At 38.4% G+C, this 20,874-nt stretch overlaps 2 protein-coding genes across 6 annotated transcripts in view; one reads left to right on the top strand and one right to left on the bottom strand.

The window, feature by feature from the left end:
- B3GAT2 (beta-1,3-glucuronyltransferase 2) overlaps positions 1 to 2,484 on the top strand; it is a 90,871-nt gene extending 88,387 nt beyond the window's left edge. The window contains exons 3-4 of the mRNA XM_049653894.1: positions 1,771 to 1,919; positions 2,005 to 2,484. Of these exons, the coding sequence (XP_049509851.1) occupies positions 1,771 to 1,919; positions 2,005 to 2,091 (236 nt within the window). The 3' untranslated portion in view covers positions 2,092 to 2,484. The remainder of the gene's footprint in view (positions 1 to 1,770; positions 1,920 to 2,004) is intronic.
- A 91-nt stretch (positions 2,485 to 2,575) lies between these two features.
- SMAP1 (small ArfGAP 1) overlaps positions 2,576 to 20,874 on the bottom strand; it is a 199,977-nt gene continuing 181,678 nt past the window's right edge. For 4 of the 5 annotated variants that reach the window (XM_049653888.1, XM_049653889.1, XM_049653890.1 and 1 more), the window contains 4 exons: positions 11,665 to 11,792; positions 6,754 to 6,925; positions 5,613 to 5,926; positions 2,576 to 3,534 (listed from right to left, as the gene is read on the bottom strand). In XM_049653888.1, the coding sequence (XP_049509845.1) occupies positions 3,400 to 3,534; positions 5,613 to 5,926; positions 6,754 to 6,925; positions 11,665 to 11,792 (749 nt within the window). In that variant the 3' untranslated portion in view covers positions 2,576 to 3,399. The remainder of the gene's footprint in view (positions 3,535 to 5,612; positions 5,927 to 6,753; positions 6,926 to 11,664; positions 11,793 to 20,874) is intronic. The other variant, XM_049653893.1, reaches the window with a different exon arrangement.

Raw genomic sequence — 20,874 nt, 5'->3', positions numbered from 1 at the left:
AAAAAAAAAAAAAGGCAAGGCCTCCTAGAGCACAAAAATCACCAGTTAGAAAAGTTACTTTTTATGTGTGAATCTGAACCTCTGGCTTTTTGCTGAAGAGGTCTGTGGCTGTTTTGGCTGTCTGGGGAAGGCTTCAGGCTCCTTAGCCAAGTGGTGTGAAATGCTGGTGGCCTGGTTCTGCCACCACTTTCACAGGCCCTTTCCCTGTAAACCCTGTTCTCCGGCCATAGATGGCAGCCAGTGCCACCTGCCCTTCATATTTCTAATGGTATTTTTATGTATATACCATAGTACCTCATGAACAGTGCTGTGTAGTTAGTGGGGTCTTTCCATTTGCTAATTTTACATGACACACTGAGCTGACAAGGTGTCACACCCCTCTTGGCAGATGAGGAAATGGGAAAGCTTTAGGATCAAGAAAGTTTCAGTGACTTGGCCAGTGTCCCAAGTACAAGGATCTAGACAAAATCAAAAGGCTTGTTAACTTTAAATTCAGTGTTCTTTCTGCTAGAATGTGCCGCCACCCTCCAGGACTGGTGGGAAATACTGGGCCAGTCCTCAGGCTAATGCTTCATGATTGTTTCACTTGTTCTGCCTCACTCAGCAGGTGCTGAGCCAAGTTGTATTTGTGGGGAGCTAGCTTAGTGGGAGACTTTCCTGTGAAGAGGGCAGGGTCTAGAACATGGAAGTGGCCCAGTCTGGCATGTGGAGTGATGAGAATACTGGTTGTGGTTTTCTTACAACTCCCCAATTACTTACTGCCTAGTATCACTTGGAACTTACTTTGCTAACTATGCTTTTGCAAAAAGAAGCATAAATCAATTCATGTAGAAATGTAGAAAAGGGCGAAAAGTTGGTAAGGAACGTTCCTGGAGATCGGGCCTCGCAGCTTTGACTCTGGGAGGGTATCTAACTTAACAGTGTTAGCTTAGTCATAAAGAGCAGAGGTCCAGGACCTCAGACTTTCAAAACAACCACAAAGGTTAACAGCAGTTGCTTGCTGAGAAAGCTTGCAGTGTGTTTAACAACTAAGCCTTTAACATAGGGTTTCCTAAGCCAGATTCAATAGTAATGATTTTTCATGACCAAACCATTGAAGGCAATTGAGAGTAATGTTTCCCTCAAAAAATTAAACCCCAAAACCAAATTTATCAAATGGCTGGACACCTCCTGTACTGACTTCCAAACCTCCCACCCACCCACCCCAACCTTGTCGGATTGAACCAAATTAGAAATTTAAACCAAATGATTACAGATTTTTCATATTCTAGCTAATTGACTTGCACTCCTCAGTCTTCTAAACTCAAAAGTAAATCGCAGCAGTGCTGGTTCTGAGGAGAGCACACATAAAGGTGTTAAAGAACAAGCAGGATACCCAGGCAGGCTTACACCCCGAGGACAGTTAGGGTAAGTCTGTATGCTCTGCAGCTATGTTTCCGTTTAGTTCTCAATTCCCAGAGTGTTGAAGGCCGGGCTGTGATGACCTCTATGAACGAGCAGCTTCTTGTCAACAGCCTAGACTTTGTATTTTACAGTGGCTCTTGTCCCCCGCCCCTGTGCGTGCACCTCTGTCGTGGCACTGAACATACCGCAGTGCCCTGGTTGCTTTCTACACGTAATGCTCCTACTATTCAACTCTGAGAGCCAAGACCTGGCACATACTTGGCATGTAGAAGAATTTCTGATGTGTCCAAAATTTTACAGAAAAAAGAGAAGTACGCCAATTATTTTATTTTAAAGTCTTTTTTTTTTTTCTCACTTTTCACAAAGGATTTGCTGTCAGTCTTCAAGTCATCTTGTCCAATCCAAAAGCCGTATTTAAGCGTCGTGGATCCCAGCCAGGGATGCAAGAATCTGATTTTCTAAAACAGATAACAACAGTTGAAGAGCTGGAACCAAAAGCAAATAACTGCACCAAGGTATTCATTTCACTTGTGCTGCTTGACCTTGTTGAGTGTCAGCGTTAAGAAGCATGGCTACCCAAAAGATTTCCCTCCCCTCTAGGTTCTCGTGTGGCACACTCGGACAGAGAAGGTTAATCTAGCCAACGAGCCAAAGTACCACCTGGACACGGTGAAAATTGAGGTATAAATTGAAGAAACTGAAGCAGCAACTGGTGCAGTTTGCCTGGCAGGTGGACGTGGGAGAGGACGTTTGGAGGTCAGGCTGCCAAACATTCAGGTATTGTTCACTTTACTTCAGTACAGCAGCCTTGACTGTCATCTGATGGACATCTGTTTAAGCAGAGCTTGCCAGTTAACACGGCTGACTGGATGGTATAAAGTGTGTGTTTTTTGTCTTCATTTGTTCTGCATGTTTTCCCTACAACGAAACTGGAAGTTCTTTGTACAGTACAGCTAGTGACACTGCGGGATACACTGTGAGTATCTTGTGTACTTTTTTTTTTTTTTTTCCCATTTGGCCTTATAACTGGTGGAACTGGTTTTAGAAACAAAGGACAGGTATTTTGTTGACTAAATGTTCCCAATTCCTCACTTTGCAATATTAAGTAATTTTCATATGGTTGGTGGCAGTATACATTGTAGGAAATAAAACCCACAAAAATAAAAAGGTCTATGGATTTATCTGTTTAATATAGGGATATAACATTTTGTCAATACTAGGCACCATAAAATGTAAACACAATTACTGTCATAAACCTGGATATACCTTCAAGGATTGAAAGTGGCTTTGTTTAGTTACCCTGTTTGCATATAGTGCAGAGAAAGGTCTTCATGTTATTAGCACTATGTACATAAGAAGAGATCCAAATTACAAGAGAGGCAGATAAAATTTGAGTTCTTTAAACATTCGTTAAACTAAGTTTTGTAGTAACATCCAGGTTTATCTTCCTTTCACTAACCACGTTCCCTGTTAAGCACATCATAACAACAGCACAGTGAAGTGAATGATGAAATAAAAGAACTTCGATACACTAGAAAACAGTGCTCAGTGACACATTTACATTCTATTTATATGATTAAACATTTGATCATACAGTACCTTCCTACAGGATTACTGGCTAATTTGGGGGTGGGGTTTATACTGTTAGAGGTATTACTAACATGATAACTACTTCCCTTATATGCAAACATTAGAGCTATACTTTTATCGAGAGTAAAACTGATTATGCAAGTTGACTGAGCAGCTTCTCAAATAATGTGGTTTACGAAATCATGGGAAATGAGCAAAGCTGCCCTTGACATAAAATCGTTTCTCAACCTGCTTTTCACATCAAATTTAATCTGTACAGACCAACACGGTCAGTCAGATAATTCCTAATATGAACAAATGGGGAAAAAGAAAAAAAAAATATGTACATGAATAAACAGGGGAACTAGATGCGTTTTAGCAAGGAATGTCAGGTGGTAGTTCTGGATGAAACTTGCAGTGCAGTTTTCATTTCCACAGCTGTGTGCTGAGAGTCTGACCCGATGAGCTTCCAGACCAGCCCGCTGTTGTGCTGGGGGGCTGGCCAAAACCCACTGCGGGGTTTGTACTGCTGATACTCATGCCGGCCATTTGCTGATTCATCTGTGAAACATAAAAGGCTTATTTTAGGATGTTTACTTCACTTTTAATTCTTGTTTCTTGAGCCACAGACATTTATCAGAAGCTGCCTTTGAGGTTAATTTAGTCAAAGAGATAATGAAGTTTAATAGCAATTATAGAAGTATTTTTCATCAATATGAAAATTAGTCAAAGCACAGGGGTATAAGTAGACTGCCAAACAATTATTTCCCTAGAGAAAGCAAATAGCTATTTTGTTTCCTTCTTGTTCTTTCCTTCCACTTTTTTTTTTTTTAGCATTGTCCATAAAGTGATCTCAATCCTATTTATTCATTTTCAAGACTCCATTTCTTGTCCCCCAAAGATTAACCACACCTGAAAAAACACCAAAGCAATCTTTGAATTTGTATTTGAGTCCACTAGTCTAACTTTCAACTATATCAGGATGTTGTGCTTTAACTATAAGGACTGAGTAAATTTTAGAAAGTCAAATACTCCAAAACTATATACTGTGTATGACAGGTATTATTCTGTCTTCATTAAAATCTTAAATGGTTCTAAATACTTCCTAAGTATTAAAAAAAGGCTGTAAAGCATACATTTTCTTTTGCTTAACCACTAAACATCTAAAATTAATTTTCATTATATAAGGTATAAGATGACCTGTGTTTTTCTTCCAGACTGGAATCATATATGTATATAAGCATCCTAACCCTTTCACTATGGTACTTCTCTTCTTCTAAGACTGATGATAAGGAAAGGAAAGGCAAGATTTATCACAAAGTACAGAGTGGATTCAAAAATCTGTGCTCAGGGTTGGAATGTATTCTTAATAAGGTTCTTCAGTGGTCTTGCAAAGACACTAACGTTCACCACATTGCTGATGAGGCATAGTGTACATGTCTTCATACCAACTAAAGGTTGTAAACCACCTCGTTGGCGAACAGATTCCACTGAGGGGTGCTGGAAAACAGCAGCACCCCTCAGCATGCCTGAAAGTAAAAGCCAACGTTAACTCCTTACTGGTTCATCTAGCACCTTAACTTTGAGCTGAGTGTACTTCAGTATTTTGGCTACACAAAAGCTGTTACTGACATTTGGTACTTGAGGTTCCCAGAGGGTGGACACTTCCTTTAAACAATGACAGTAGGGGCTCCTGGCTGGCACAGTTGGTACAGCATGTGACTCTTGATCTCGGGGTTTAAGTTCAAACCCCATGCTGGGTGTGGAGAGTACTTAAAACAATCTTTAAAATGTGATAGTAAAAGCATTCACAGGATATACAGTGATTTTAGTAATGTTAACTATCAGTATAGACTATTCTCTGAATGCTCTCAAGGTAAAACAGCTGAACAGAAACCAAGATTCCCCCCAGTGCTAGAGGAACACCAAATAGGAACTGTAAGGGAAAGAGAGGCTGGAGCATGAAGCTAAATCTAAGGGTCTTTGTCTATGCAGAAAAGTCAGAATGGAGCGCTAAAATAGACTGATTTGAAAAAAGTTTTACAAGTAAAACGGGATTTTATAACGTAAGGGGATGTCTGAGACAGATGTGGACTTGTCCATAAGTAAAAAGGAAACTCAACTGTACAAAGGTTTTTAAACAAACTTTTATAAAGCCAGGGGCAGTAGGCATATGACATGAAGAACAGCCTAGATCCCTTACAAAATAGTGCTTTGAGACTGGAAACCACTCCCTGTCCCCAACTTAGTAGTGAAGATAGGCAGGTCTAAGTGGACTATAAAAATGCCCCACCAGGGAGCTGGGTTGAAGCTTGGTGCTAATTTCACAGGTAGCAGAGAGGAAGTCTCTCAAGATGCCCAAGATAATTTCCAGCTGTTACAAACAGGATGTTCACCAGTATTATACTCTGAAATGAAAAAATGCTTAACATTGCTTTACAGAATACTCTAAATATAGGGTCAGTGACAGCTCACTTGTCTGTTTGATGTAACTTCATAATACCTATAGACAAGTCCCATCTGATACATTTATCCTTACTCAGATCTTTCTGCCATGTTGTTATTTTTAAATAAACCATTCAGAAAATGAATCCCATTTCTTTGATTTTGGAGACGCTGGAGAGTAAATGACCCCCTACCTGTGAGAGGTTCCACTGGGGCTGCTGAGCTTGCGGCAGGCCAAACTTACTCTGGGGCGTGCCCATCTGTCCCACCATTCCTCCGTGGGGGCCAACCACATTTGGGGGAAGTGGCATCACACCAGTTTGTGCGTTTCCCATAAACCCATTGGGCATGGGCATGCCCACCATCATGCTTGTACTCTGTCCCATCACATTTCCTAGAAGGCCAGGAGCTGCAGGTGCAGGCACAGGCACGCCCATTGGTGGAAAACTTTGAAATGCAGTCGGTGCTTGTGAGGTAAATGGTATATTTGTGGGTCCCATAAACACACCTGCATTTTAAGAACCATGAAAAGAAAATGAATGAAGAAAGCAGGGCTACTGTATACAGTTGCACTCACCTCTATAATCACAGAAAAAGGATCACCATCTTTCTGAAGAACCCACAGCAAAAATTTTAATTCCAATCTGCTCCTGCTCAGACCGACTCACAACCTCAGAGCTGGTTACTTCCAAAATGCACACAAATCAGTTACAAACCTGAGCAATTTAGGCTAGATATATCTTATGCAATAGCCATATAAACTCCACAGCATGAGATTATGTGCTGTTTGTGCTGACTTGCACGGCTTGTCTCCCACTATCAGATACACAACTGAGAGCTGATGGTGTCTGGCTTTAATGGAAGCAAGTGTCCTAGAATTCCAGCTCGTTATTTTAGAAGGAGTGCATTTGACAGATTCAAACTATGTAAACAATAGATCTTACTGTGCTAGTCTTTCATTATAATTATTAAAAACTCAGTTTTGGAATTCATGTGATAATTCAGATTGCTTATTGTTTACTTACAGAGAAAATACCATACTGTACACAAAGTTGTAAACTTCATGCAAATCAAAATAATTCTTCAAAAATAACCCATGTCCTGTAAGCTTGTGAAACAATATTAAGTGATATGTGAACAGCGTGTTACTTCTAAATAAAGTTTTGTGAATCCTGTATATGCTTTTTAATTCTAATGCTTCATACCAGTTTTGTAGTTGCACAAATTGCAAAGAAGCACCTGGTACATGGAAAAATAGGAAGAAATAATATCATACAAAGGGTATTCTAGTAATGTTACTGCAATTCACTGAAAGCAGATTTGAAAATGAATTACCAGGAGTACTCTGCTGCTGAATGGTTCCTGTGCCATACAGAGATAAGATGGAATCTTTGGAGAGTTGTTTCTTTGCTACCTCTTCTGACTTTGTAGCTTGCTCAGTGAAGAGATCTAGATCTCCAGATATTACTGTAGACAGAGTGGCAGCTGCAGGTATAGAGGGCGTCCCCTGAGACAAATACCAAAACAAGCTGTCAAATTCTGCATACTAACACATAGTTCATCCCTTCCTTAAAATCTAAATGAATTAGAAATTACACAACTGTAGAAGGTAATATGATGACATCAGGATCATTCACAAGCCCACACAAAACCAACATCTAGGATAAAGATACAATGTTTCCTATTTTAAATCTGTTAATGTGAGAGAACTAGATCAAAGCTCTTTCATAATAAATTGTGTTTACCTGCTAAACTGACACTGCGTTTTTGCCCATCATATCCTGACCACAGTGGGTTCAACAATAGTATGTGGCTGCTGTGTGAGGACCACCATTCATGGGAGATGCTGGGGATCCACTTCAACTATTTCAAGGAACTGGTATCCCTTAGAATAAAGAACTACAGCAGACTGCAAGAGGGTCTTGCAAAGGCTGATTTTGTCTTTGAAAAAAAAAGCCTTTGTTTTTCAAAAGCTGCATCATATTTCTGTAAACCTAATCTAGATCAGTTTTAACCTCATAGTAGAATGTTTCTAGTCTATCCAGAAATGAAGTACAGCAAAACTTCACCTATACTCTCAACCATATCTTCATTCCACTTTTGGAAAATAGAAATAAACATTCAGATACTTAATACAAAAGAAAAATGTTCACTTAACCTATATGTGCACACAGATTATACAATCACAGCTAATAACTTCACTTTAATGATCTCTGCAGCCATTTATTCAATCACATTCACATTTGTTTACATGAAATTGTTTTAGATATGAAGAGTTTCAAAGAATTCTAAGAAGAATGGTAGAAACTGGGTAAGGGTCTTCTCAAACTACAGAATAAGGTGAGTAGTAGGTAGAAGTTAAAGATCCTGTAAACAAATTTACCTTAGTTTTTTAAAAAATCAAACATTTAACAACTTGGCTAAAAAAAGTAGCAATAAATTACCATCCAAGCATTGTATTCACAAATTTAAGGAGAACAATAGTTGAATCTACTATGACAAATTAAGCAAGCATTTTGAGATAGAAGTCACTGCATTTTGCAGAAAGTCTGAAATGTGTAAGGACTCGGACACAGTGGAATACCAAATATGGGAATGCACTGGAATAAAATATTACCTAACTACCAGTGATGCAGCAGAAACTCTCAGAGACTAAGAACAAGTGCACTGGAGCCAGCCTGCCAGGACTAGAACTCTGGTCCCACTGCTTGCTACACTGTGCCCTGAGACTGTCACTTAGTCTCCACTCTCTTCTGTAAACTTGGAGATAGGACTTCTAACCTTACAGAGTTGCTTGATGACCACTAGAAGTGCTCTGCACAATGGCAGAATTAAGCACACAATGTTTAACTTGTTAGGTAATGAAGCAACCATCTCACTAAGTAATCTTTTCATAATGTTTAGTTTCTGTTCAGTCTAAGAACCTGCTCAAAATCCTGAGGTCTATTCCCTGTGGAAGAGATGAAACTACAAGAAAATCCAAAATGGCTGGGAAACCTATTCTAGTAGTCCCCCTCACCACACCCCCATACACTTTCCAAGATACATTCCAAGTACCCTTGGGGATGCCTGAAACCATGGATAGTACCGAAACGTATATATACTGGTTTTTTTTTTTCCTATACATCCACACCTATGACAAAGTTTAATTTATAAATTAGGCACAGAGAGCATAAAGTAGAACAATTAATATACTATAATAAAAGTTATGTGAATGTGGTCTCTCAAAATATGCTGTACTCTTCTTATGATGTGAGATGATAAATGCCTACGTGATGAGATGAAGTGAGGTAAATGACAAGTGAGGCACCGTGACAAGTGTTAAGCTACTACTGATCACCTGGTGATATATCAGAAGAAAGATCATCTGCTTCCAAACTGTAAGCAACTAAAACCACAGAAAATGAAACCACAGTCTCATACTAGAGCAGCCTAATATCCACATGCTCTAAACGTGTATTTCTTCTGATGAAGGTACATAAAATGGAACATCTACCTCAACGTGGTCATAGTCTAAAAACAGCCAAACCACATAGCATGACTAGTAATCACTCCTATGTCCATTTTTTATTTTTTGGTGCTCCATTTGACAGCAGTGTAACTCCAGGATTAAAGGAGAACAACCTTTGTCTGTCAATTTACACTTTGAGAGGCTGCAGAATCCCTAAACCAAAGGTTCTCTCTGGCTGTTGGGATCCTAAGGCTGATCCAAGGTCAAGGCAGCACCTGTACAGGTCTAGATACTGTTGGTTTATGTGTGTTAGAGATAGAAGGAAAGGGATGGCTTCTGTAAGTCACCTTTGAGGACTCTGGAATGATTCCCTGGGAACCCCCAATATACATGTGCATTCTGGTCAGGTGAGTATTTCCAACCTCCTTCAGAAGACTACACAGCCAAACAGGTAAATCTCTCTCGTCTTCACATGAGTGGGAAATCTTTTAATATAATTTTTACTATGAGTAAAATCAGGACTGAAAGAGTATAGGGTTCAGAGTAATTCCTATTTCTGTCCAATTTTACATAATGGAAACTCACCAAAATTAGTAAGTTACATAGCTAGCGTATATGTATAAAATGTGTAATTTAACCTGCCTTTCCCCTCTCCCCATTTTCAAAGACATTTTGAAAACATGTCTGGGTTTTAATCTTTGCATGTAGTTCAGATGAAAGAGAACTCTGCTCACCCAATATTTTATAGGGCTCAATACAACTGGCACAGCTTTGGTCCAAAATCAATGTTCTAAAAAAAGAATCAGATGGGATTTAAAAAATCAACTCTGTTACTCTTAGTTGCTGATGCAGAATGCACAAAGCATGAAGGCCAGACCAGCCAATCCCTCATAAAGGTAGAAGCCACACCCCGTATTGTGGTCATGGTGCTACTTAAGAGTTAAATGAAGTCTGCATTGTTCCACTTGCTTTGATACCGAAAAGAACACATGAAGTACACTGAAGCCTCAGATGTGGGGTCTAATTTTCTGTGTGGTTGCAAAGCAACTCACATACTCCAATGGAATCCAAAGAAGTTTAGCAGATAAAACAGCCTCACTAGAATGCTAGACCAAAAGAAACTGCTTTTCGTGCTCAGATTGTCAAATAACCTAATGCTTCTTTCTGAAGCCAAAACATTAGCATTAGACAATTTTTATTATCACATGCATACCCATGCCTGCACAAATTCACAAGGTAATTAATGTTAATTGAAACAATAGTAGTAACAGTCCCTCATTTTATGTTTTGGGGTAGGGGAGAAGGAACAGAGCCAAAAAATAAAGCTATCTTTTCTGAAAATAAACATTAATGCTGCAATTTTGATAAGCTAATTTCTATGACATTTATTTGCTCAATTCTAGTGGTAATTACGACTATCATAACAAAAAAATGCATAATAAAAGTATAAGCAATTAGTCTTCTTAATAAGACATAAGTTCTTATTAAAACTTTCCACCCAAACAATTTTCATTTGGCTCAGTTTTTCTAGAGAAAAAGAAATATTTTACCTCAAAAATTATGCTGTACCAAAACACACTGTTGTTCATTTATAAAGTATAAATTTAAAATAGAATTTTAAAGTTGTATGCTTAAGAGTAACCTATATGCCTAAAAGTTAATATATTCACCTTCAAAAAAGATAAATACTTGATGGGATCACTTGTATGTGGAATTAAAAAGAAAAGTTGAATTCATAGATGGTGGTTACCAGAGCTTGGGAGTGGACAAAAAATAGAGGTTGATACAAACTTTCAGTTATAAAACGAGTAAGGTCTGAGGACATCTAATGTGACTACAGTTGATTATACTGTATTGTGTAACTGAAACTTGTAAAGAAAAAACTAAAGTTCTCACCAAAAAAAGTAAATATGTGAGGTGATGGGTGAGGTGATGGGTGTGTTGATGGTGGAAGTGAAATATACACTTTAAATATTTACCATCTTATTTGTCAATTATACCTCAATAAAGCTGAAAAAATATTTAAAGTATTAAACAATTTACAATTTTAAAAAAAGGAATAAAGTCAAAATGTAACGTCAGGAACAGAATTCAAAATTTCTTTATCATCAATGTGAAAAGAAATCCTGATCATTAATATTGCCCTAAATAATTTTTTTAAAAATTTAAAAGTAGAAACATTGTATGTCCACTATACTTCAATAATAAAACAATTTTAAAGCTAACTTAAAACAACTATCTTCATAAGAAAGGAGTACTTAATTTGCTACAATTTCTTACTCTTGATTTTTCTGCAACCAGAAATAAACTATCTTGAGGATGGCTCAATAGAGCATAAAAATAGAACTACTAGCTTATATAATCAATATTTATACACCTATGGTTAACTTTAAAACCTCTGAAGTTACCGTGTTAATCTCTGGCAAGGTTGAAATAGTCTGAATTTTCCCATTTACTCACTCTAAACACCACTGTTTGCCTAAAGCCAGAGTCAGCACACTTCAAACAGTGAATATTTAGGCCTTTTGGGTCAAAGAGTGTTGCAACTATTTAATATGTTTTTGTGATGTAAAAGCACCCACAGGCAATATGTAAATAAATGGAATGGCTGTGTTCCAATAAAACTTTGTTTGCAAAATCAAGCTGCAGGCTTAGTTTGTCAACCCCTGGCCTAAAGAACAGTAAGCTTTCAAATCAGAGACTGCTCAGAGACAATTCTTTCAAAATTGAACTTTTGAGGGTTTTCAAAAAGGAAATAAGCAGTGATGATGTAAAACCATGTTCTTACTACATACCTGAGCTGCGGGTATGACCGTTGCAGGTAAGGGATTAGAAATCATTGGTCCAAAGATGTCCAGATCATCATTCAGGGATGGCACCGTGGTTGTGTTCCCATTGGTCACTGGTGCCTCGGCAGGGCCATCTGAAAAGAGCACAGATTCTCATCCTAAAGTAGATTCTCTTAAATTACTTAAAACATGACATTATTTTTTAAATTAATATATGGTTAAAAACAGTTAAAAGGTTGACAAGATATATGTCCCCCTTTTACCCCCCCAGGTTCTCTCCTCTTTCCCAAAGAAACTATTTCCAGTTTTGTTTATTTTCTCAAAAATATCCTTTACTCACCAGTTTCTAGGTACAATACATCCAAACCCTGTTGGTATTACACTATTCACGTTATTCTGCATCCTGATGCTCTTTATATGCCAGGCACTGCTCTGAGTACATACATTAATTCATTTAATCCCCATAACCTTATGAGACAGACACTACTTTTGAGATAACTGACTAAACTGGCATTTCATACCATGTTCTTATAAGTAAGAATGCCTGCATGTGTGTGTGATAGACGACATCACTTCATATCATGTTTACCTATGCTGGAAATAAATTCTGATGATTTAAAATGTTTGTAACGTTGAATTCTTAAGTTACAAAGAGGGGGGCGGTGCACCTGGGTGGCTCAGTTGGTTAAGAGTCTAACTTCGGCTAAGGTCATGACCTCGTGGTTCTTGGTTTGAGACCCACATTGGGCTCTGTGCTGACAGCTCAGAGCCTGAAACCTGCTTTGGATTCTGTGTCTCCCTTTCTCTCTGCCCCTCCCCTGCTCGCTCACTCTCTCTCTCTCTCTCTCTCTCAAAAATAAGCGTTAAAAAAAAGTTACAATAAGGGAAAAAAACTACATAGAAAGGAAAAACATACACTGTGTAAACTGATTCTGTAGCAAGTATCCATAAAACTTTGAAATAAACTCACTGTACACTCAAGCATGGCCACGTTCAGTGATGGCAGTACCAAGCCACTGAGCTGTACCCGGAAGGGAACTCCGACAGAGTGACAATATCCTATATCAGCTTCTTACTTAACCTACCATTCAAAAAACTTTTTTCAAAGTTTGTCTCTCCTTTTTACATGAGTGCAGAATTTACAAAATATAAAAGGTGAGACTTGGAGTGGGTTGGAGTAGAGAGTTTGTGAGCACAGTCCAGGGATTGGGACACCTCACACACTTTCCTGTGGCCACAACCAAGTTAACACTTAAGAGTGTGCCCACTCCAATCTCTTGTGATGAGGGAGCATGAGGCACGCTGACAAGCCACAACCCTGCCCCCCCCCCCCCACACCAGTTGGGATATGTGTGATATTCCTCTTGGCTGCCTGAGAACAAAGGAAAGGGGAAAAACAAATGGTTAACTGATAGAGATCATAGTCCTACAAGACCTGAGTCTCCATCTATTCATGAATATCTTAGTAAATTATAGGAAAAAGGCAATCTTATCAATAGCCTAATCTCCAGAAACCTATAGACTCTGTTTCCTGGAGCCCCAACATCATCCCTCCATAGTGATGTGGGAAACAAAGACAGAAGGAAATGGCAGAACTAAATTTCCTTGTAACTTGCAGTCCATTGACAAATACTTGAGGCAGGCAGAGTAAAATGTTTCTCCAGAACTCCCCACTGTCCTAATGCTAATGCTTTGCCACAGGGAAAACAACCTTAGCTTGATAATAGCTAGGCCTCCAATATCCTGGAAGTCTTCTTTAGCATATGAAAATCTCACTGGAAACTTCCCCTTGACTTTACCTCCCTCAACTTCTAAGTATATAACCAATGTCTCCTCATCATCCCAGGGCAGCTCTTCCTGCCCATGATCCTGTCCCCATACTTTAATAAAATCACTGTTTTGCACCAACAGCATCTTTAAGAATTCTTTCTTGGCCATCGGCCTGGACCCCATTAACCCCACTGTCACCCCCAAAAACCTTATCATCTTGAGACTCATGTCCTAATCAAGCTTCTATTTTAACAATTTACAATCTTTTTGATCTCTCTTTGCCTCAAAGGCAAATTAGTCATCTTTCAAAATTTCTTTAAGGTTGAGTGAGATATCTTGCACAGAGCAGGTTTCCAATATTTGGCAAATCTAATGGAAGGTCTTCCACATACTAGGTATTTCTACCACAAACCACAGAAACTCCCAGGTTTCTTTTCTTTTTTAAAATATAACTATAGAAACTGTTATATTTTATTTCCCAGTTTAAGCCTCAGTAAGTCACATATTACTAATTTCAGTGAATAAATGGGTCAATGAAATATTTTTTACTACTTAATTTCTAAAAGACTGTAAAACCCACATAAGATTAGTTTGTAAGAGATCAACTGCAAATATTTTTAAATCACTTTTACTGATATATTATCAGAACCAAAAAAAATATAGGTTTACTCTCTCTCTCTCTATATATGTGTGTGTGTGTGTGTGTGTGTGTGTGTGTGTGTATTTGTGTGTTGTATGTTCTATCTCTATTAAGCACTATGGACAATTTAAAGGTGAAGCAATAAAACAATGCAGATAGTACTAATTTATAATATACAGAATTTTAAGCTAAGATACAACTATGACCTAAAAGAATTCAAATACGACTCATGAAAGTTTTTTTTTTCATTTCTAACCACAAATGGCAACATTCATTTTGAAGTCAGGCATCTTTAAAGAGCTATTTCATGTTTTCCAGTCCATTCCACATTCCATTTACATCATGTAAATATGAACCAGAAACAAAATATTTTAAAAGGACAAGGTATTCTACATTAAAAACACAATTAAAGGAACATCATCTTTGTGGTATCTACAACATCTCAGTTAAGAAACTCAACAAGGACATGTGAGCCAGTGGTACCATCATCCATGAGCTGCAGAGCTGGGGACAGGGAAACTACCCCATCAGACAGACATATTTAATTGTATCATGAACAAGGAAGCATTTTATTAGCAGGAAATAAAACCATATAACTATAACTATATATATATATACACATATATATATATATGCAGTTTAAATTCACAGACAGAAGCATATGTCCTTTAGAACAAACTACAATCAAGAGGAACAAAGGTAAAAAGGCAAAAGCCTGAGTATAAGTATGTATTTCCAGTTTTTCAGTTAAAATTTTTTGCTTTTTCAAGTAATAGCAATCACTAACAATTAGGACAAATTTATGAAAAAAATACCTTAAACTTGAGAAAGTACTATCTTTTATTTTTTGGTAAGAAAATATCTTGACTCGACTTTTACCACAGGACATGTCAACCTAGTTTACAGGACGCCATTGTGCCAGCATACACTGTATGAGAACCGAGAGGTTCACCAACTGCAGGCAAATGATCTGTATTCATTACTTTTTTTTTTTTTTAACGTTTATTTACTTTTGAGACAGAGAGAGCACGAGTGGGAGAGGGGCAGAAAGAGGGAGACAGAATCCTAAACAGGCTCCAGGCTCAGAGCTGTCAGTACAGAGACAGATGCGGGGCTCAAACTCACAAACCGTGAGATCATGACCTAAGCCGAAGTCGGACGCTCAACCAACTGAGCCACCCAGGCACTCCTGTATTCATTACTTTTATAAACTGTACATCTTTCAGAAATGTATGTCTGTTTTTAAGAATATTACTTTATTTAGACTTTCAAGTCTAAATCCTATTCAGAGTCTAAATTATAAAACAACATGCGGCACGTTATGTGGTTTTGAAGTCTCGTTTTACCCTTCACACCCTTAGGATCACATATGTAACCAACAAAAATAACAGCCAACACTCAGTATAGTGCTTATTTCATGTCACCCTAAAAAAATACAAATACATCAACATATACGTACACTTCCTTAGTCTTTATAATGATGCTATGAGAGGTACTATTAATTACCCTCATTTGCAAATGGTAAAAACATTAAACTTGTCCATGGTCACAGAGCTAGTGCAAAGCCTTGGGTTATAATCTAAGTCATTTTTTATAATAAGATCAATACATTCTTGTAAAAGATGCAAATAATACAAAAATTAATAAACTAAAAGTTCACTACCATGGATGATGGTAATGGCTGCAAAATAATGTGAATAAATGTACTTAATGCAACTAAACTGTATGTGTCAAACTGACTAATATGGTAAATTATGTTGTGTATTTTTATCACAATAAAAAAGTCCCTACATTTTCTATGTTTATAAACATATGTTTAAAACAACGTATATATATCAAAGTCGTTTTCTTTAGATCAAATGGTGTATGTGTGGGTGAGAATGGACTGCATTCCATATTGCACGAACTTAAGATAACTTACTTATTCAATCCTGCACTACTGGGCATTTAGGTAGTTTCCAGACTTTCATCATTACAGAAGCAGTAAATACCTACTGTCCTTAATATAAAGCCTACATAGCTCATTTTCTTCACTGCAAGGTAACATGACTTCATGTTCTACTACCACACTATAAAGAGCTTCATTTTCTCATTCCATTAAAAATATATATGTATATTTAAAATCTGACCTTTTGAAGTCTCAGAAAGGCATTCTACACCAACAACAAAGTCAGGCTCTCTTTGTAACCACCTACCATCGTGGAGCTGCCATGAAAGTCAACTCATAACAGAAGTTCAAGGAACTTTGGAATCCTTTAGAATGAGACAGAGGAAGCATCTGCTTAGGAACGTGATCTTTATGGAAAGGTTGCCATTTTCCAAGTGAATAAGGAAGATACGTGTATTAACTCCAAAAACCTAAGATAAGGAACTTTCTCTCCCAGGTCTGACCAAGGTTTCCTATCCAGCCTTGTGACAGACACAGTGACTCTTCTCTGCCTTCACATCTACAACACAACTGTCTTCTTTTCTCTCTACCCCAGTCTTCTTCTCATATAATCCCCTAATATCAGAGGTTTTACCCCCATCAGTTTTTGTTGTTGCTGTTACTACAAAAGCTAAGCATTCACAGAATTGTTGAAAAATCCTTAGCCTAAACAAAAACTTCTCAGCCTTGCACAATCAGTAAATACAAGTTCCCAAAGGGTTTTCCCAGTGGATTTCAACGTTTGCTAATCTGACTTACTATACTGTGTTTAACTTGCTAAACGCATTCTTTAAAAATTTTTTTTAATGTTTATTTTATTTTTGAGAGAGAACGCGAACAGGGTTGGGGCAGAGAGAAAGGGAGACATAGAATCTGAAGCAGTCTCCAGACTCTAAGCCATCAGCAAAGAGCCTGATGAGGGGCTCAAACCCAGGAACCTGAGATCATGACCTTAGTGGAAGTCGGACGCCCAACAAACAGCCATCCAGGCGCCCCTAACAGCATTCTTTAAAAAGGACTGTTTCATTATAACGGCTGTATTTTTGCTTTTCAGTATTTAAAAAGGGCACTTAAAGGGGCACCTGGGTGGCTCAGTTGGTTGAGCGTCTGACTTCGGCTCAGGTCATGATCTCACAGTTTGTGGGTTCCAGCCCCACATCAGGCTCTGTGCTGACGGCTTGCTCAGAGCCTGGAGCCTGCTTCAGATTCTGTATCTCCTTCTCTCTCTGCCCCTCCCCCGCTCACGCTTTGTCTCACTGTTTCTCAAAAATAAATAATTAAAAAATTTTTAAAAAGGACAGTTAAAGACTATTTGTCATATTACCATCATTAGAAATATCACATTTCCTAGACTTTTTTTTTAATGTTTATTTTTGAGGCGGGGGACGGGGCTGGTGGTACTCCGTGCATGTGCTTGCTCGTTCATGGGGGAGGGGCAGAGAAAGAGGGAGACAGAAAATCCAAAGCAGTCTCCACTCTGAGAGCAGAGCTGAATGCGGGGGCTGGAACTCACAAAGATCATGATCTGAGCCAAAGTTGGAGGCTTAACTGATTGAGCCACCCAGGCGCCCCTTCCTGGACGTTTTAGAAGAATGTTTATACATGTTACCATTTTTGTCTCTGTGAGAGACAGGGAAGGCATCTCCTTCCATTATCTCCAGTTACAGAAACCAGGGCACACACACCTTAAAAGACTTGTTCAATGTCACTTCCCTAGTTAAGCAGCAAAATCTCCACTACAACAGTCTTCTGACCCCTAGGCTAGTGAGTTCTCTTTTCTAGTGATGAAACCACATTTCATCAAAAGTCATGGAATTACAACTGTACCTAATTATAAACAGGTCACTTAAAATTCTGAAAGTTAAAAGCCAACTTTTATATAGTTTATAATTATGTGCACTAAGAAAAGCAGTGACATAAAAGGTTCAAAAACCATTCAGCACCACATGCACAGTTCCTCTTCATCTCCCCACTCCTCTGTCCTACCAAGCGCAGTATCTTCTCAATTTACAGGCAAGGATACAGGTGGTTGTGGTCATCGATGAGCAAAGTAGGCTGAGAGAAACAAGTGTGGGGTACAGTCAGCCTGGTTCAACAAAGTATTCACGCATCACAGTGAGTTCAATGAATCCTTTTGATCAAGGGTCCACTAACAGCACAGTCTTTGCTGACTGAATAAAAGCTCAGAGGCCACAAAAGCGGAAGAGAAGTGGATGTCTGTGCAAACTAATCAGAATTCACCACAGACATGCACCTCAGAGTGAGTGTTGTGTTCCTTGCTCAGTTAGGAATGGTGGTGGGAGCAGCCGGCAGCAGGAGGAGGGAGAAGCCCCCTTTAATCAGTATGCAGAAACAGTCGTTGGTGGACAATAAAAATAATGGGAGATCCAGAGTACAAGAAAAGCCTAAGGCAAATGGGAAGAAATTTAGCTGGGGACAACATCATAAAAAACGATAATGAAGCACAAAGGACCCCTTGAAAAGGCAATGAGCAAACTGAAGAAATTAGGACAATGCAGTAAAATGAAGAAGGAATTTCAATCTCGAAGGCAAGGAAGGGATCAAGCCCACAGTTAGCTGCTTGTGGGTAACTATTTTTTTTTCAACGTTAACTTAAAAGTTTAAAACCAGTGTTTTATCTGAAAACTGAGTTTGTACATGACTTTTAAAATGCACACGTACCATAAATTTACAAGAAAATGTTAAAATGTTTTGAGCTAAAAAAAAAAAAGCTGTTAAAATCAGTGCTACATCTCACATGAACATAAGGCATGCCCAGCATGCATTTACTGGCCTGCTTTGCATCATGACACTGATAGATGCTTCGAAAAAAGGTAACATTTCAAATATGACAAAGTCATGAAGGCCGGTCTCTGTCATCTAGAAATCCTCAATATGGTGAAATGAGACTGCTGATTCTATTAACTGTGGCTATACCAGAACTCATCTAACACCAATAATCCAAATGAGTAAAGGTTTAAAAAAAAAAAAAAGTAAGACAATATTTAGTGTCTTTTTTTGGCTCATTCCCAGTACCTCTGAATGATAATTTATAAACTAAAGGAAATAAGAATATAACACTTTACATTTTAATAACACATTTTTAAAACTAATATTTTTATGCCAGGTACTCTGATCAATGCTTTTTATAAAGTATCTCAGTTTAATCATATCACCTTAAGAGATTTTTGTACACATTAGGCCTAGGATTTCAACAGAATTCTGGTGGTGTACCTAGAAAACTCAACTGCCATAACCAGTTTGAGAAGTTTTTTCTGGAGCCCCTAAGCAGAAATAGGTGCCCTTTCCCCATCTAGCGTTAAAACAGAAGTTGCCCTACATCACTAATAAAAGTTCCTGTGGGGCAGGGCTGGCTTCACTACCACCAGGTCCACTCACTGTACTCGACACGAGCTCCTTTTCTGAGGCAACTAATGACTCCTGAGTCCTTATGACCCAACACTACTTCCATTATAGACCTGTCACCCACATCTGGTCAGCCAGGCCTACTGACTTTTCCACCCAAATCCAGGGGCTACAAAAGTGGCAGCCTTCCCAAATACCTCAATATTTTTAGTTTTTAAAGGCATCTGAATATACTTAGGTTGACAGGCAATCCCAGTATGCTACAAGACCTCATTACTGCACCCTGTTACCATGTTCACAGTCCAGACCCCTTGTCCACTCCCTCCTGTCATCTCACCAGGAAGACACAGTGGAGCCACCTCCTTAATTTGATGCTTAACACAAAGCCCAATCCCAGGGGCTTCCTCTCTCCAGTTCACCAATGACAGTGAGGTTGGAATTCTATCTCCAAAGCAGAACTATGTCCTCCAGAGTCACACTGTCCAGAGGCCAGTGCATCACTGCCGCACAGCACCACACACAACTAACTACCCACACACAGCCCAGTCTCCTCCACCCACTGCCTAGTGAGCAGGAAGCACATCTTACTCTCAACTACAGATCTGTTCCAAGTGTGCTATCATAGCACCTGGCAGGTGCTCCGAAGATGACCTCCATAACACACTGGATCTTACATGAAATAAATCTCCACAGGACAAACAACAACAACAACAAAACCGAAAACTGAAACAACTCATTTACTCCTCCTCCTGACAAGCAGCAGCAAGAAATTAACCTCTGAATTGAGGAAAGTAAAATTTAAATCGGGAATTTTAGCATTATTCCAGATTTCAAACTGAATTCTCACAACCAATTCTCTTACATAATCCCACTCTTCCCTCAGCAGTAATTCTCTATCTTCCAGTTTCCAGACTGCAACCTCATCCCCAACTTGTATTACTATACACACAGAGAAGCTGCATTTTCTGGTATTTACTAGAGTTCCATGAACTCTGCTGGTGCTCAGTAAATATTAATTAAATTCATCCTTTACTTGAATGTCAGATGTATTAGCTGGTCATAATCTATTTGCACAAATAATAAAAAATGTCAAAGAGCAACATGAGATTTTATGTATTGCTAATCTAGTTTAAGGCAGATAAGAATATAATAAGTAAACGGATGTTAGGTTTTTCATTACCATTTTTGACTGAGCATGAATATTCAGCCTTGAGTACACCCTTGCTACAATGAAAACTGCCAAGTCTAATTCTTCATCAGTAACTACTGAGGCGTCATCCTAGGAAGGAATGAATTTAAAGTGGAAATAGCACTGATTAAAGAAGGCTGCTTCCATGAGATGCAGTAATGTTCTCCTTAATGGCAAAATTCCTTCTTAAAGCTTTATAAATTTTCATGTTACTCAAAGAACCTTTTTTATTTTCTACACAAGAAACCATTTAAAGCTCTTTCCTTAATAAAAGTGTTATTTGGAATTCCTTTGTATTAAAACACATGAATTGCTTTATGAAAT

The sequence above is a fragment of the Panthera uncia genome, assembly GCF_023721935.1.
Source record: "Panthera uncia isolate 11264 chromosome B2 unlocalized genomic scaffold, Puncia_PCG_1.0 HiC_scaffold_24, whole genome shotgun sequence".
Classification (NCBI taxonomy): Eukaryota; Metazoa; Chordata; class Mammalia; order Carnivora; family Felidae; genus Panthera; species Panthera uncia.
The sequence above is the reverse complement of the archived record's forward strand: the minus strand, read 5'-3'. Positions and strand labels throughout refer to the sequence as shown.